The sequence below is a fragment of the Malania oleifera genome, chromosome 9, assembly GCF_029873635.1.
Source record: "Malania oleifera isolate guangnan ecotype guangnan chromosome 9, ASM2987363v1, whole genome shotgun sequence".
NCBI classification, from domain to species: Eukaryota; Viridiplantae; Streptophyta; class Magnoliopsida; order Santalales; family Ximeniaceae; genus Malania; species Malania oleifera.
The window spans coordinates 48,981,630-48,996,806 of record NC_080425.1 but is presented as its reverse complement, the minus strand read 5'-3'; the positions used below and the strand labels follow the sequence as shown (position 1 = coordinate 48,996,806).

At 36.6% G+C, this 15,177-nt stretch overlaps 1 protein-coding gene across 1 annotated transcript; it reads right to left on the bottom strand.

The window, feature by feature from the left end:
• Window positions 1–1,302: 1,302 nt before the first annotated feature.
• On the bottom strand, window positions 1,303–14,903 carry LOC131164699 (probable serine/threonine-protein kinase At1g09600). The gene is made up of 8 exons (XM_058122106.1): window positions 13,398–14,903; window positions 11,516–11,800; window positions 9,453–9,770; window positions 4,596–4,823; window positions 3,794–3,894; window positions 3,273–3,387; window positions 2,612–3,073; window positions 1,303–2,044 (listed from the first exon to the last, which is right to left on the bottom strand). The coding sequence occupies exons 1-8, from the start codon at window positions 13,857–13,859 to the stop codon at window positions 1,838–1,840; spliced, it is 2,178 nt and encodes a 725-aa protein (XP_057978089.1). The 5' UTR covers window positions 13,860–14,903; the 3' UTR covers window positions 1,303–1,837.
• Between the last annotated feature and the right edge of the window lie 274 nt (window positions 14,904–15,177).

The window sequence follows — 15,177 nt, the reverse complement described above, 5'->3', positions numbered from 1 at the left end:
AATTAAAAATTGTCAATTCCAGTTGACGATATGTGTAATGACTAATATGCCCTCCCGCAAGGCCACTTGAACTGGAATGGAATTGAGCTGCACCATGAACATTGGCTTTGTTGTTGCCTACCACGATTTTGGGATTTGGGAGAAATGTACACTTTTTTTTTTTTTTTTGGCTGCATTCTTTTAGCTTCTATTTGAATTAAAGAATTTATCTGAAATAAATAATAATAATAATAATAATAAATAAATTATTTATATTATAATTTTCCTTCACATCAAACTTTCTCACAATGAAAATTTCTGACAATATAATTGAAAATTTTTATAAAATAAAAAAACATCAATACCACATAAAATTAAATATTTATTCATTGATTTACTATATATGTTATTTTTTATTACTTAATTTGGCAACCAAATATAAAAACAAATAAATTTTATTATATTTTTTAATATATATATATATATATATATATATATATATATATAGACATATGAATGTTTGGAAGCTTGAATTTTTAACTTTAAATTTAGAACAGTGAATTTACGAGTTCTATAAAATTTTATTCAAATCTATACAAATTTAAATTCAAGTCATAAAATTCATATTGCCAAGCACAATCTTACATTTAAATTTGCATAAATTTAGAAAAAAAAAAAAAAAGGAATAGTACAAAATTATATTGAAATCTATTTTAATTTACATAAAACCAAATCGAAAGTCAGAGTTCCATAACCCAAAAATAGGATTAATGATTTTCAAATTCCAAGCCTAAGGATGACCTATTTGTTTGCTTTTTTGTTTTTTCCAAAGGATAATTTATTGGGAATGTCTTTAATGCTAAGCAAAAAAAAAAAAAGGTTAAAAATGATGGGTTAAAATTGTTAGACAAGCAAAATTAAAGGTTCAAAACTTTTAGCTAGTCAATGATCCCATTATATGGGTGGCCACAATGGTGCCTGTCAAGAAAAAGGTTTCACTCACTTTGGCAGGGACAGTAGCCACAGCAGAGATAGAGTTGGGGAAAAGGGCCTTCTCACTGATGATGCATACCCCCTTTCAAGCAAAGGCCAATCCTTCTCGCTGTCACACAACTTTGCACACATATTCCTTACTGTCAAGCCAACATGTTTTCTAGAGAAATCAACATTCAGAAACATTGCCAATACCCAAAGTCGAAGCTAGTAATTACTGGGAATGAGTAACCAAAGAAAGTGCACAACTGGCATTGAAATGGACATATCCCCCCTGCTTTTCTTTTCATGGCCTGAAAAAGGTTAGCTTCCTACAAAGGCAACAAGAAATGAGACAAGTATATTCATGTATTTTTAGTATGAAAACTGTCTTCTACAGTTGTCTGTTTGAATCACAGGGCAGCTTGTGTGGAAATGTTCATTAGAACCGTCTTTACACAAAATTATGTGAATTTTGATTTATCTGTAAGAGTTAACCAATTTTCAGCTGTACAAAAGCATCCATCTCCAGAAGCTGAATGATGCCGAACAAAACCTCTGCTTCTTTCCATCAAATATACAAATAATTGGAAATTTTGTCAATGATCACCACAAACTAAGACCGCACATGTGATTTTGGCTTTTGAAAGTTATCCCATCTTCGCCAACTCATATATAAACCCTCTTCACACTTTCAGTAAGCATATGGCAGATATAACTCCATATATCTGACACAATGAAAAGCTACTCCATGAAATCCAAGTTCTTTTTTTCCCGGTGACGGGATTTGCCAAAACCCAGAAGTAATTCTTCCCAACATGACAATTATGCAATTCCACATCGATATTTTGATCCAAACTAAGGCAGTGTAATTTCCTTAGAAAGGTCACCTTCCATTTCTCCCATAGTGAAGCAGTGATTCAGTTTGTCCACTGTCACTATAGGTCTTCTTGGTCTTAGCCTTGTCCAAACGAGCCTTGCGCACAGCATGCTGGATTTGTTTCTCGTGCTCTCTGAGCATTTCCTCAAGGTTTCCCCCAGGAGGCAACAATGGTCCAGAGTAGTGGATCCGACTATTCTTCGGAGCATAACCCTAAGTTAACAACCAAAAACAAGTAAAACATGCAGAATTACAAAGATAGTTCTGAAAAATAAGTTGAAAAAATAAATAAATCTGAACGGAACTTCTTCTAAGTCAATTATGATTTCTTGTTTTTCTTGAATGAACATATAGTTTCCAACACCTTCATAACCAGTTAAAGCAAAATACTCTAGCAATTTCATTAAAAATCACACACTTAGGTTATCAGCCAAAAGTAGTTCAAGTTTAGTTGTGTGGATGTGCCTGGGACAAATTTAAGTGAAAGCACCAGCCTCAAGTGCAATGGACAACCCAACAAGAGAAACTTTTCAAGTCTAAGTTTCTTTATTCTATCAAGTTTGAGCTTGTCCTACATGCGGCTGCTTGACATTTCGTCCCACAGAAATTCACAAATCTATTACATATGCATTTTATTGAAATTTCACTCAAACAAAAATGAAAAAGATTTCGAAGAGATCTATTTGGTCTTTCTATTTATTTTTTCCTTGTTTTTTGTGTGGATGATTGAAAGGAAGTAGTGGTGACAAGCTAGTTCTTGTCTTATAGTTATTCTCTTACCATTGTTGATTCCTTTCCTGACGCTCGTTCATGCTTCCTACGAGAGGACTTTGGCCCTTCCAGTAAGCGGTGGAACCAGTCATGTTTTCTAGAGGACTCAGCACCATCTAGCTGATTATATCCAGCATTCAAAAGACCCTTTGGAGCCCAATGAGAATTTAAATTTGTCTCTCTCGAATTGCCTCGAACTGCTACTGAACTGGAAAACCTGGACAATTCAGTTGCACCTGAAGGTTTGTAAGATCTTTGGGTCCCTTTGTCATTCTTTGAAGAATCAAAAAGAGTATCATCCTCATTCATATTCACACCCAGTGAAGATCCAAATGCATTAGGATGTGCTAACTGGCCAGAATGAGAGAAACCATTTTGTAACCCGGGAGGCTCAATAGGGAATCCTGAGCCACCATCTTCTTCAGGATTGTACTTTTCACTGCTGCTTTTAGGATTTGGCTGCCCCCGTTTCTGAATTTCCATTTAAAAGACATGGGATTACTAGCTGACTGTTCATGTATGCACACTAACAAAACACATGTAGTTACATATATGAAAGTGCCTGTGTGCTCACAGACATGCATGTCCATCTCCATGTATACAGGCATGCATCCATGTATGTACGCATAAGCATAAATGTATACAGCAAGCACAACAAGGTAGGAAATACCTGCATAGACACCTGCAACTCCGCATTGGCATCTGGTGCTGGGGCTGCCTTAGATTCTCTGGAACACCTTCTAGAGGATTCTCCATCGCGTCCTTTACCAGCAGCCGTCTTTTTCCTGGTATAGAGATGGACATAAATATGCAGGTGTAAGTGTCAAAATTTTCATGTTTTTTGGTACTCTAAAGCAATATTTAAATCAGAAAAAGAAAAGGCCTGTGGCCCTTCCCTCCCAACATACATCGCTTGCAAAAGAAACTGGAGGATTTTTATTCCCACTTTATTTCAAGCTAAACAAACTAAGTGCAGCAAGGTTTCATATACTCATATACCAAACAATTAATTCAAGTATCATGACAGGTCACTAAATTAATGCACAAACAACAAATCATTTCAAACGTGCATCCAATATCTTATCAAAATTAGATCAGCATTAACTGCTTTTTTTGCATCCATATGACCAGATTTGAAACAAAGGGTGTGAAAACATAGTTCACATTAGATAAAATTAGAAAATGGTATACCTTCTGGCTTCCTCATCCCGAAGCCTGACATCGAACTCCTTACTTGGTGGGTACTTGGGTAAACTTGATGGACTGGATGGAAGAGGCTTCGTCCTGAAAAACTGGATATTGGAACTCAAATTATGTAACATGCAGAGTCAACAAAACAAAAAATATTCAAGTAAAGAAACAATCCAATCCCGATTAAGATATTAATGGAACAATGTCAGTGCATAAGATTGTGATGACCAAACATCCGATCAAAGCAATGGGGGAAACTGGGTGATAGCCATTATAAATGTTGGCCCCACTGACTTCCCCATGCAAAATTACATGCAGACGTATGCAGCCTGGGCTTCAGTTAAACAATATGTTAGCTTATTCCATGAAGTAAATAAACCTCCTTTGAGAAGCAAAAAGGCTTGAGGTCACATTTTTAAATCCAAGTACCAATTCTAAGCCATGACCAAAAATAAACAAAGTATTGCTTATTAAATGTTGTTTATATAGCAAAGGGCCAAGAGACAACAGCAGCATGCCAATATTCCTGTTTAAGTGTTTCTTTATAATATATTCATGAAAAATTCGGCAATTAGTTTTAAATAAATATGATTAATAAATAAGATAGAACATAAAAATTAGCCTGCAACTAGTTATTTTAAAAGATTGTAGATAGCTATGCTAGGCTTTGAAATTTTCTTGATCAGGGATTCAGGAGGAACTTAAAGTTAAAACTCATAAGGCAGATTGCAACTTGAATCATTTTCATATGTAACAAACATGCACTACCTAGTATTTGCAAAACAAAGAAACCCAAATTTACCTCACTCTGAAGTGCAGAAGAAGCTGACCCCCGGCTCTCAGGTTCTATTGCAAGGAGGACATCCAGCAGGGTTAGCACTGAAGAAGGAAAGTCCTTGAATGTGTCAGCAACACAACGCCTGTAAGGATTTTGAGGTTTGAAAATTGTTGCATGTGGCAATTTTGATTTTTTCCAGTACTCCTCAGAAGGTGAGCCACAAAGTTTGAAGATCTTGTGTAGTTGCTCCACCTATAAATGATAATCAAGAAATCAACAACCAAACAATACCTTGAAAATTGAAGAACTTAAGAATATGATGCTTTTCAGGACAAAGAATGCTTTTCAGGACAAAGATGTTAAAAGAGTCTCATGGATTCGCATGCCTTTTCACACAGAAAAACACACCCACATCGACATGTACAAGCACAATGCACCCATACACGCCCCAACACATGCTTTTAGCCCCATACCCATTATGCTCACTGTAGGAATGAATGGATGTTTCACAAACTAGATGATATTCTCAGCAGCATAGACTGGACCCTTGAATTCCCAACAATAAACATGGCAACATGCTGATTGGCTCATATCAACACTATCTCCAACCTCCTCTTTCTTATTATGCATTGCATAACTTCTTCATTTAAAACTTTTTTCTTCCAGATTTCATTGTATGCTTTGTGCAGTAATTGTATTGATTCTTTTAATATTATGAAATTAGTCAACAGAGTTCCTCTGAATTTTCAATCTTTTTTTTTTTTTGTTATGTCAGAATATTGTTTTGAGTAAAAAAAAATATTGGTTCTTACTATAATCGTCAATTTGTTGCATTGAGAAATTGTTGAAAAGGAATAATAATTGAAAACTTAAGCACTTAGATTACTATTTGAGCAGGGCGGAGACGGAGGGGGGGCTCCGGTATGAAGTTATTTAAAAAAAAAAAAACATTTGGGCAATGAACAAAGATAAAACATTAGTGTTTTAACAACTATATTGCCTCTACAAGATCCATAAATTTCACATGAATTGTTGAAATTGCAGCTTATACATATTTAAATTTATCAAGCTTCATTAATCCATTTTCAACACAAGAGATAATAAAGGCAATTTAATCTCAAATAAACTCTCATTATCTTATATCTGATCTTTGGATAATTTAATTTCTTTTACTAAAAGGATGCAATTTACTATTTATTTTTTTTGTGCACTTTCATTGACAACTTGTGTTGGGCATCTATTTTAATAGAATCCAACTCTCCATATTTACCAAATTTATCATGTATTTAATTAGTGTGCAAACTAAATATAGCGCATTTTTTATAAAATAAAACAGGTTTCAATTTATTATGTTTTGTTTGCATCTTTTGAGTTTATGTTTTACTTTTATATTTTCAGGTTTTGTTATCAACTTATGCTGGCAATGTACTTCAAGAATCAAGATCCGATTCACGCAGTCTACCATTCAATTTTTGTATACATTGAATTTTCACATGGAGCAGTGTATCTTTAACACTATAAATTAAAGTGTGGTGTATCTGTGTTGCCACTAGTTCAAAGCTCCATGACTGAGCAGCGGTCCTCCTTCACGAGATAAATTTTGCCTCAGTTGAAGGCATGATATTCTCACTGTATTACCTACATGATGCTTTTGAACAAATGGACTAAATGGTGTTTGATTTTATCCGTGGATATGTTCCTAATATTGTCCTGCATCTCACTCTTCATCAGATAATGGCTTGTATAATATCATTCCCACTCTGCAATTATTCCTCAAAACATTACAATCTGTCAAACCTACCATAAATTGTTTAGTTATTTAGGAAACAGATCTGTAAATATCTTTCCTGAATTATGGGTCAATGCTTAATGTTAGAAGATGATGTAATTAGGATGCTTAATATTAGGAGATGCTGTAATTAGGAGATATTGTAATTAAGGGATATATACCATTGCTGTAATTAGGAGATATTGTAATTAAGAGATATATTGTAATTAGGGAAAATGACTTCTATATAAGAAAAGGACCACTCAATTGAGGATCATCGAGCAAATCTGACACTATGGAGAGTCCTGTTGGATAACGTAGTAAAGTTAGAGGGGCAACTGAAGAGTTGCCCCTATACTTCTATTTTTTTTCAAATTCGATTGTAGTCTTCGAAGTCGTCCTTGATCGATGGTCCCCATTAGCATTATTTCCAATTAGCAACCGCTCTTTTTGGAAGCTGAGGTGCTCATGTGATCACAGATTCCATGGTCACAGTAGTTCTAGCTCTACATTAGGAGCGCAGGGGCTCTATCTATCTAAAGGAGTATCGATCCCTCCCATAGTACATATGTTGCAGCTTTAAAACTTAAGCCCTTGTACAAGTTGGGTGCTAGTGCGGCTCACTTTTCAATTTTGCTGCGGAGTTGTTTTTGGTAAACAGTCACCCAGGCCTGGTTATTACAAACCCCTTCATGAGAAAGCACCCCTTCTTCCGAAGTTACGGGGCTATTTTCTGTGAAATTCCTCAGAGTGTTATCTCGATACCTACGGTCAACTAATTAATGTGACTTGTGAGGTTCAGCAATTATTAGGAAATAGTCAAGTTAGAGCTGTGGCTACGAGTGCTCTGTATGGTCTAATGAGAAGAATGGAAATGATTAACACGAGAGCTCCTCTAAGTGTCCTAGTTTGTGGAGCGACTCTCAGACAAATTTTCAACGTCCTTGGAGAGCCTATTGATATTGGTACAATATGATCCATTATCAGAGATCAATCCTAAACATAGCAGATTAATCCCTTTTCCAGTATACAAAATAGAGGATTTAGCTAAGTCAAAATTCATAGGAAATCTAAAATCAAACCATTCGTCCCTTATGCCATTTTGATAAAGGATATAATTGAAAAATTTTGCTCAGATCTATCCTTTGATTATTCCTTAAATAAAATATGTTATGGGCAATGGGTCCCAAATATTCTTTTGGGAAGATGTTAGGGTGGGGAACAATGTGGTTTCCAATGTATTCTCTTGTTTATATCATCTTTCTTTAGCACAAAATAATGTCATTACTTCCTTAATTCAAATGGGCCTACTGCTTCTTGGGATTTTCATTTTTGTAGGCCTCTAAATGATAGAGAGTTAGAAGAATTAACTTCTTTGTTGGTTCCCTTGGAGGGCTGCCATTTCTCATGTAAGAGGGACAGTAGGAGTTGGGACTTGGGTTTGGATTCCTAAAGTTTCTATTCTTTAAAATCTTTCTTTCAGCAATTGACCAAATCTTTTAAATCCTTTCCTATCATTGTTTCATGTGGAAATCTAGATCAAGGTGTTCACTTGGTTGTTCTTAAAAGAGTTAAAACCAAAAATCTGCTACAGAGTGGGAGGCCTTCGAAGGCATCATCTCCAAGGAATTCCATAAATTAAAAAATTGGATATATATCCAACGGATTACACTTACCAAGAAAAAATCGTGCTTTGATGGCTCAGAATCTTCATCCATATTCGCATTGCCCTTTCTCTAGGGGGATATAGAATAAGCTATTTACTGTTTTTAGGTAGATCTAGGTTTGCCAGATTTGGTGGAGAAATTATTACATAACTGTTTTATAGGTTTTGGGAAGAGTGTTGATGATTTAGTCTTGTGGATTTGTGGCATCTTTGCAGTTTCATGGGATTTTGAATGGAAAAGGAATGCTCGAATCTATTCTAGGAAAGAGGAATTCTGGTACATTCCTTTGGGATAGGATTCAGTACCTGGCTTCTCCTAGTTTTTTTGCAGCAAGTGGTTTTAAGGAGTGCCTTTCTTGGATCTTTAAAGAGATTGGAAGGCAGCTTTATTTTGATTGTTTTCTAGTCTATTTTTGTTTTTTTCTTTTCATAGGAGGATTATTTTCTGCTAGTACATTCTTTCATCTTAAATGAATGAATGCCTTTTTTTCTGATCATTAAAAAACAAAAAACAAAAACTATAAGGTAGATAAGTGATATAATGTTAAAAGATAAATCAAGGAATGACCATATTTGTAGTAAGTTAGCTGCACATGATAAGATATGGGAGGAGTGGTTGAGATGGTTTGGGGACCTGCAACATAGGCCAAATAGTGCACCAGTGAGAAGGAGTGAGCTAGTACTGTTAGTGATGGTGGAAGTACGAATAGACCTAAAATAACTTGGAATAACATAGAAAGGATTTAACAGCCCTTAAATTGTCAGAGGAAACTGCCCAAGATCATTTTAATTGGCAAAAAAAGATTCATGTGGTCAACCCCAGTCCCCACATAGTGGGACTTAAGCTTGGCCTGTTGTTGTTGTTGTTGTTGTTGTTGTTGTTTCATAAGATATATGCATAAAAGCATACTTAAATTATTTTGTTTAAAGAGATATTGTCCTCAAAACCTTCTTAGATTTGGAATTGAACTATTCGCTATAAAAATATCAGAACTAGAGTTCCAATGTCAGAGGTAAACAGTGGAAGCAACAACAATCAAGACAGGCATTGAAACTGGATCAAGCTGGTGCAGCTGGTGCTTCTGGTGATGGTAAAATCTCAGTGAGAGTGGTATTGGGTCCATGGTGGTCATCTGAGAATTGTGGAAGCACTAGTGATCGTTATGCAATGATATTGGAATCAGTCAAAAATCCAATCTAACAATTGTATTGCTATTGCTGGGTGTGGCAAAGGTGGTAGCGGCCAATAATGGTTGATTGTTCACATCCTATGTGTGTTTTCTCCTCCAATATCCATAACGTATATGCATGGTGTTATTGATTAAATTCCATATTTAATATTAGGAAGACTGCATTTTTGGATAAATAATGGATAACGTTCATTTATTCAATAGATAGACTATACTTGGAAATTCAAGAAATAAAACCTTTTAGGTGGAAAAAGCACCTCTGTTCTTCCTGGCATGATGGGCTTCCCACAAAACAATTCCGCAAGAATGCAACCACTACTCCACAAATCGACCTCAACTCCATAATCTGTAGCACCAAGCAGAAGCTCAGGCGGTCGATACCACAAAGTTACTACACGACTTGTAAGAGGCTGCCTCTGGCTGGAATGGAAAAAAGTCGCCAGCCCAAAGTCACCAACCTTAAGATTTCCATTATTGTCAATCAGAAGATTGGAACCCTTGATGTCACGGTGCAGGACTCCACGAGCATGGCAATGTTCAAGTCCACGAAGCAACTGTTGCATATAGCATTTGATCTGCAGAACAAAATGTACAACCCCACATAAAAACAAAAGGAAAATACTTTACAAGCAATAGAGTTTTATATTCTTTAACAAAGAGAACAAGATAAACTTAAGTTGAACAATGGCGAATAATAGGGTCAAGCTCTGAGAATGAATGAATAACCTAATGCCATGACTTTTCGAAGTTATATATTTTTTGTTTGTATATCATGACTCAGAACAAAAACATGACAAAAATAGATTATCTTTAGGCTTTCTCATAATGGAAAATAATATAAGAAAAAAGGGGACATAGTGGTGCCACAATGAAAAATTTACAAATGACATGAAATGCATAATTATCAGGCAAGTTCAGCCAGCTTCACTCACAGGAAATGCATATTTGTTATCTTTTGTTTCTTTTTATATAAAATGCAGTTGGGCACACTTAATTCTCCTTCATTCTGCATATTGCCAAAGTCCAAACTCCAAACCCATACACGAGTTGGAGTTTTCTGAATTCATCAGGTATACTACTCCAAAGTAATTATTTTGGAGCAGGTTTGCTACCAGTGTGTGCTAGCTGAACCAAGGTAAGATTTGGCTTAAACTCAACTGCAGCCGGTTAAGCGTAACAATCAGCCCAGCAAGCCAGTAAGATCCTGAACCAGCAGAAACCAGATAAATTTTGCATACACCATAACTAGATAAACTCATAAGCGAAGCAAGAGAGGCTCTGAAGAATTTTCTTTAGCTTGTCAGTTATATCCATAAATAGCAGGGGTAGAAAAAATATATACTGATTTGTTCCAAGAATCACAAACCATAGTAATTTCAGGGAATATTTGTCTTGTTCCATGTAAAATAATAACTGAATTAAATTTGAATTCATTAAAAAAATGATTAGAAAATCTAAACATCTCGGCAGTAACCTTAAAAAAAACTGATGGAAGGCATCAATAGTTGCAATGTCAATCTGGAGTGAGGATATTCATCATCCTGTAGTATTTAAAACTTTCATTTTTTAAATGCTTCTTCTAAAATAAGTTGCCTTCAAAAAAACAAATCAAATAAAAAATCATAATTACAAATCAATCCACTAATATTTTAAAAGTATAGTAATTAAATAGCATAATGACAATATTATGTACTGTAGAGCATAAGAATAAATAGCATCAAATGTGTGGCGAGAATCACGATGAGAAGTTCTAGAGGCAAAAGAAAAGTAGATGTGCATCCATAGATGTCTCTTTAACCATGAATTTGTGCATAGCTAACAATTTTGTTAACAGAAAAAGAAAAGGTCTAACTAGCAAGATGCCAAACCTGTAAAGATTCAATTCGCAACATCTCTCTCTCTCTCTCACACACACACACATCATGTTTAATATGCAACAAAGTACTTTAATCATCTGGTAAATACGTCAACATGTGATAGATGTTCATGACATGGAGCATATTATTTTTCTGCATCTGGTATCAATTGTATCTTCCAAAAACAAAATAAGCTAACCCTTTTTTTGCACCCATAACAACATGCATATGATAATTAGAAATACAGTCAAGTTATTTAGAATCTTGTGTAATTACATCAGATTTTACGTATAAAAAATGAGAGAGAGAGAGAGAGAGAGAGAGAGAGAGAGAGAGAAAATAGATTGCCCTCATGGGGTAATCAAATTGAAGGCCCCATTCTATGTCATATTACTTCCTTAAAGTTGATATCTAAATATCTAATGTGAAAAACAACCTCAAACTAAAAGGAAAAAAGAAAGTACCTGTGGTTCTGTGAACTTTATCCCAGGTGCTGCCGCAAGCCCAGCAAGATCATGCTCCATGTATTCAAATATAAGGTATAAACTGCCAGAGACCCTTGAAGTTACCAGACCTTCAAGCTTCATTACGTTTGGGTGATCAAGCCTACGCAGAATAAGAATTTCTCTTGCCATAAAACGAACACTTTCTGGATCCATATTAACAAACCGCACCTTCTTCATGGCAACAATTTTGCCAGTCTCAAGGTCACGGCCTCTGTACACGCTGCTGTAAGTTCCTTGTCCAATCTGCAGCATCATAAAAGAGTTGAAATTATCATAAGAATAGACAAAAAAATCATTGACATGGACATTGATATCATATGGCTGCATAGTATAACTTAGAAACCAAGTTGAGAAATTTCAATTAAAAAGACATCAAGTTACCAAGTTCTTGCCAAATGTTTCAACACACAAAACAGTACAATTGCAGAGAGAAAGTGTATATATGTTGAGTTTTGTGTTCAATTGACCTTGTCCTGTCTTTCTTGGGTGCTATGAAGCATTGTTTTAATCAATCATAGAGAAGAGCAAGTGTGCTTTCTTGTTTTTATTTTTATTTTTATTTTTATTATTTTGGGGTGGAGGGGGGTTGAGTTGGCCATGAATGCCCAACAGTCAAGAACAGTCCAGTTGGCTTGCATGATTCACTTTGCAGCATAATCATCTTGTTTTTGTTTTTATATTTATTTTTATTTTTATTATTTTGGGGGAGGAAGGGGAGCTTAGGTGCAATAGTAAGGTTGTCGCCATGTGACCTGGAGGTCACAAGTTCCACGCATGGAAACAGCCTCTTGCAAAAATACAAGATAAGGCTGTGTACTATAGACCCATTGTGGTCTGCCCCTTCCCCAGACCTCACATACGCGGGAGCTTTGTGCACCAGGCTGCCCTTTTTTATTATTTTTGGGGGGAAGGAGGGTTGAGTTGGCCATGAATTCCCAACAGTCAAGAACAGTCCAAATGGCTTGCATGTTCACTTTGCAGCATCATCATGCTAAAAGGAAGGTAAATATTATGATTGGGGGCAGACCTAAAGAAGAAGAAGAAGAAGAAGAATTATAATTTACAACTAACTTAAATACGGGACCTATGTAGTTTAATGGCCATATGCAGTATCATGCAAACTCTTGAGTTTAAACCGGTGAAACATGTATAATGTAAAGCAACTAAGTGTCACACCTCTGAATTATATATAATTTACAGCTTACTTAACAATAAGACTATATAGTTTAATGGCTATAAGCAGTATCATGCAAACTCTAGAGTTAAAACCAGTGAAACATGTATAATGTAAAGCAACTAAGTGTCACACCTCTGAATTATATATAATTTACAGCTTGCTTAACAATAGGAGACCTGTGCAGTTTAATGGCTATATGCAGTATCATGCAAACTCTTGAGTTAAAACAGGTGAAAAAAACGCTAACAAATAAAAGTATTGCCCCAATTCAGTGAGGCCAAGTGTGCATACAAGAATGTTTCCCATATGCAAAAATAATGTTTTAATTAATCATAAGACCTCTCCCCATCCCCCTTCCAGCCGGAAAAATCACAAAGAAACCCCATTCATTAGAAAAGTTTACGCTTTGCTTTTTCTAATTGCAAATGCAGGGCTTGGATGCAAACTAAGCAGCAAAAGCGATAACCACACAATTACATACAAGAAAAACGCTTGTCAGGTTTCCTGGCCTATGGATCAGGTGAAGACATGTATTAGACTGTGTTTATCAATTTTATAATAGAATACATTTTGTACAGAATCTATGACCACGAGAAAAGTAAAAACAGAAACAAGAATTACGTATACATATGCAATACACCTCAGATTTTTAACAGAGCTCACCTTGTCCAACTTCTCGAATGAGTCTGCTTTCCGAGGCACCCACCCATTGATTGCTTCCCCTGCCACTGCAGTCAGCCAAGATGGCCAACCAGCAGCAACTTGCGCCCCTTGAACCCCATTGGACAAGCTAACTATCCTAGACAACTGGGGTTGTGCTCCACTTGCCCCAGCCTCAATTGTTCCTGGTCTGCAAAGCTCAGGTGGGGTTGCCTTCTCAACAACTTCTGCCTTCTTCTCCCCTTCATCCCACAAAATTGGGGTGGACCCTGCATTTTCTTCCACAGGCTGCTTAGATATTAACCGTGCAGTCGCATCATTCCCGCCGTGATCACCCTCTGCTGCAATTTCCTCTCTTCTCGAGGAAGCTACAAGCCGCTTAGAAGATTTGCTTAATTCTTTCTCCCTGATATGGCTCTCTACGTACTCATTTACAGAAATTCCTTTTGAGCATAAGCAGCCCATAATCCTCCTTCACAGTCCCCTGCTTGCAAACAGGAAACTGTAGAGTTCTGGGAAATCCTAACTCGAAAACTGACTTTCTTTGCCCAAACCCCTGCGGCATTAAGATTCTAGGATTCAATCAACATCCCCAATTCAAAAGCTTCTAGCGTGCTCCAATCAATGCTTTTCCGGATATCCGAAAGCCAACATTCAATTCCAACCAATTTTTCAAAAATGAAAACAATTTTTTGAACGTATGAATTATTGTTTCTCGGTTAAAACACAATGCCAGAAAACTAAAACCCTTCAGAATCAATCTATGGATAGACGAGAAAGAACCCAGATCCCCAAATAATAAGATATCATCAATAAAGCCTAAAAAGAACACCAAATATACATCAAATTTAGAAATACCAAAAGCGTTTTGCTCAAAACCAGAAGAACCCAGATCCCCAAATCTGTAAAACTCGATCAGAAACAGCCAAACAGGGGTGATCAAGGAGAAAACCTATGTGTCATGTTTAGCTGGAAAAACCCAGCACGAACGAACGCCATATTGGATCAGGCGTGATGACTTGATGGAATGGTACCGGCCCGGACGGTAATTGGATTGAGTTGGGTGGGCGTGCGAGTTTTGCTGCTGTCAATTGATTAATGTCATTGATGGAAAACAAAAAATCCAACCAATGCCAAACAAATGCGCCCAAGATTTACCGAGATTTTTCCAGATAACCTGATTTGGAAAAACAAGCGGTGGGATGAAATGAGAGAGAGAGAGAGAGAGAGAGAGAGAGAGAGAGAGAGAGAGAGAGAGAGAGAGAGAGTTTCGGATCTTGAGAAGCCTAGAAATGCGAATGGCCGATGGATGTTGGGTTTGGACAGGGTGGCTCCTACTTCAGAGTAGCTGAAACCAACCCCCCTCTTCTCTTTCTCTCTGTTTTCCTAGAAAGAGAAAGTGCACCATAGGGGGGGGAGAGAGAGAGAGACGGAGTAACTCCGTGCGTCTCTGGTTCGGTCCGATTGGAGAAGAGAGCGAAGAATAGCGCTGACAAGCACACGACTCTCACGTGAGGAATGAGAAGGGCAGTAGTACAACACCTATTGTTAGTCGGACGCGCAAAACCCATGGACCCACTTTTGGGCCCATAAAACAAATATTTCCCCTAAGCAACCCATCACATTTGGGCCCCTTCACGACCCTTGGAGGGAACAATTGTCATGGGCTGACATCTGGGCCTCTCAAAACAACTTTATAAATCTACACTATGCCGCGTGATAAAAAAAATTTAGGTTGGTTATGTTATGAAAAATATGTATGACATTCCATTTTTCATCATTT

Coding starts and splice junctions, on each gene's coding strand:
- LOC131164699 (XM_058122106.1), bottom strand. CDS start 13,859: ATGGGCTGCTTATGCTCAAAAGGAATTTCTGTAAATGAGTACGTAGAG. Junction 9,771..11,515: donor TAAAGTTCACAGAACCACAG/GTACTTTCTTTT, acceptor TTTGTTCTGCAG/ATCAAATGCTATATGCAACA. Junction 3,895..4,595: donor CTTCTGCACTTCAGAGTGAG/GTAAATTTGGGT, acceptor TCCAATATCCAG/TTTTTCAGGACGAAGCCTCT.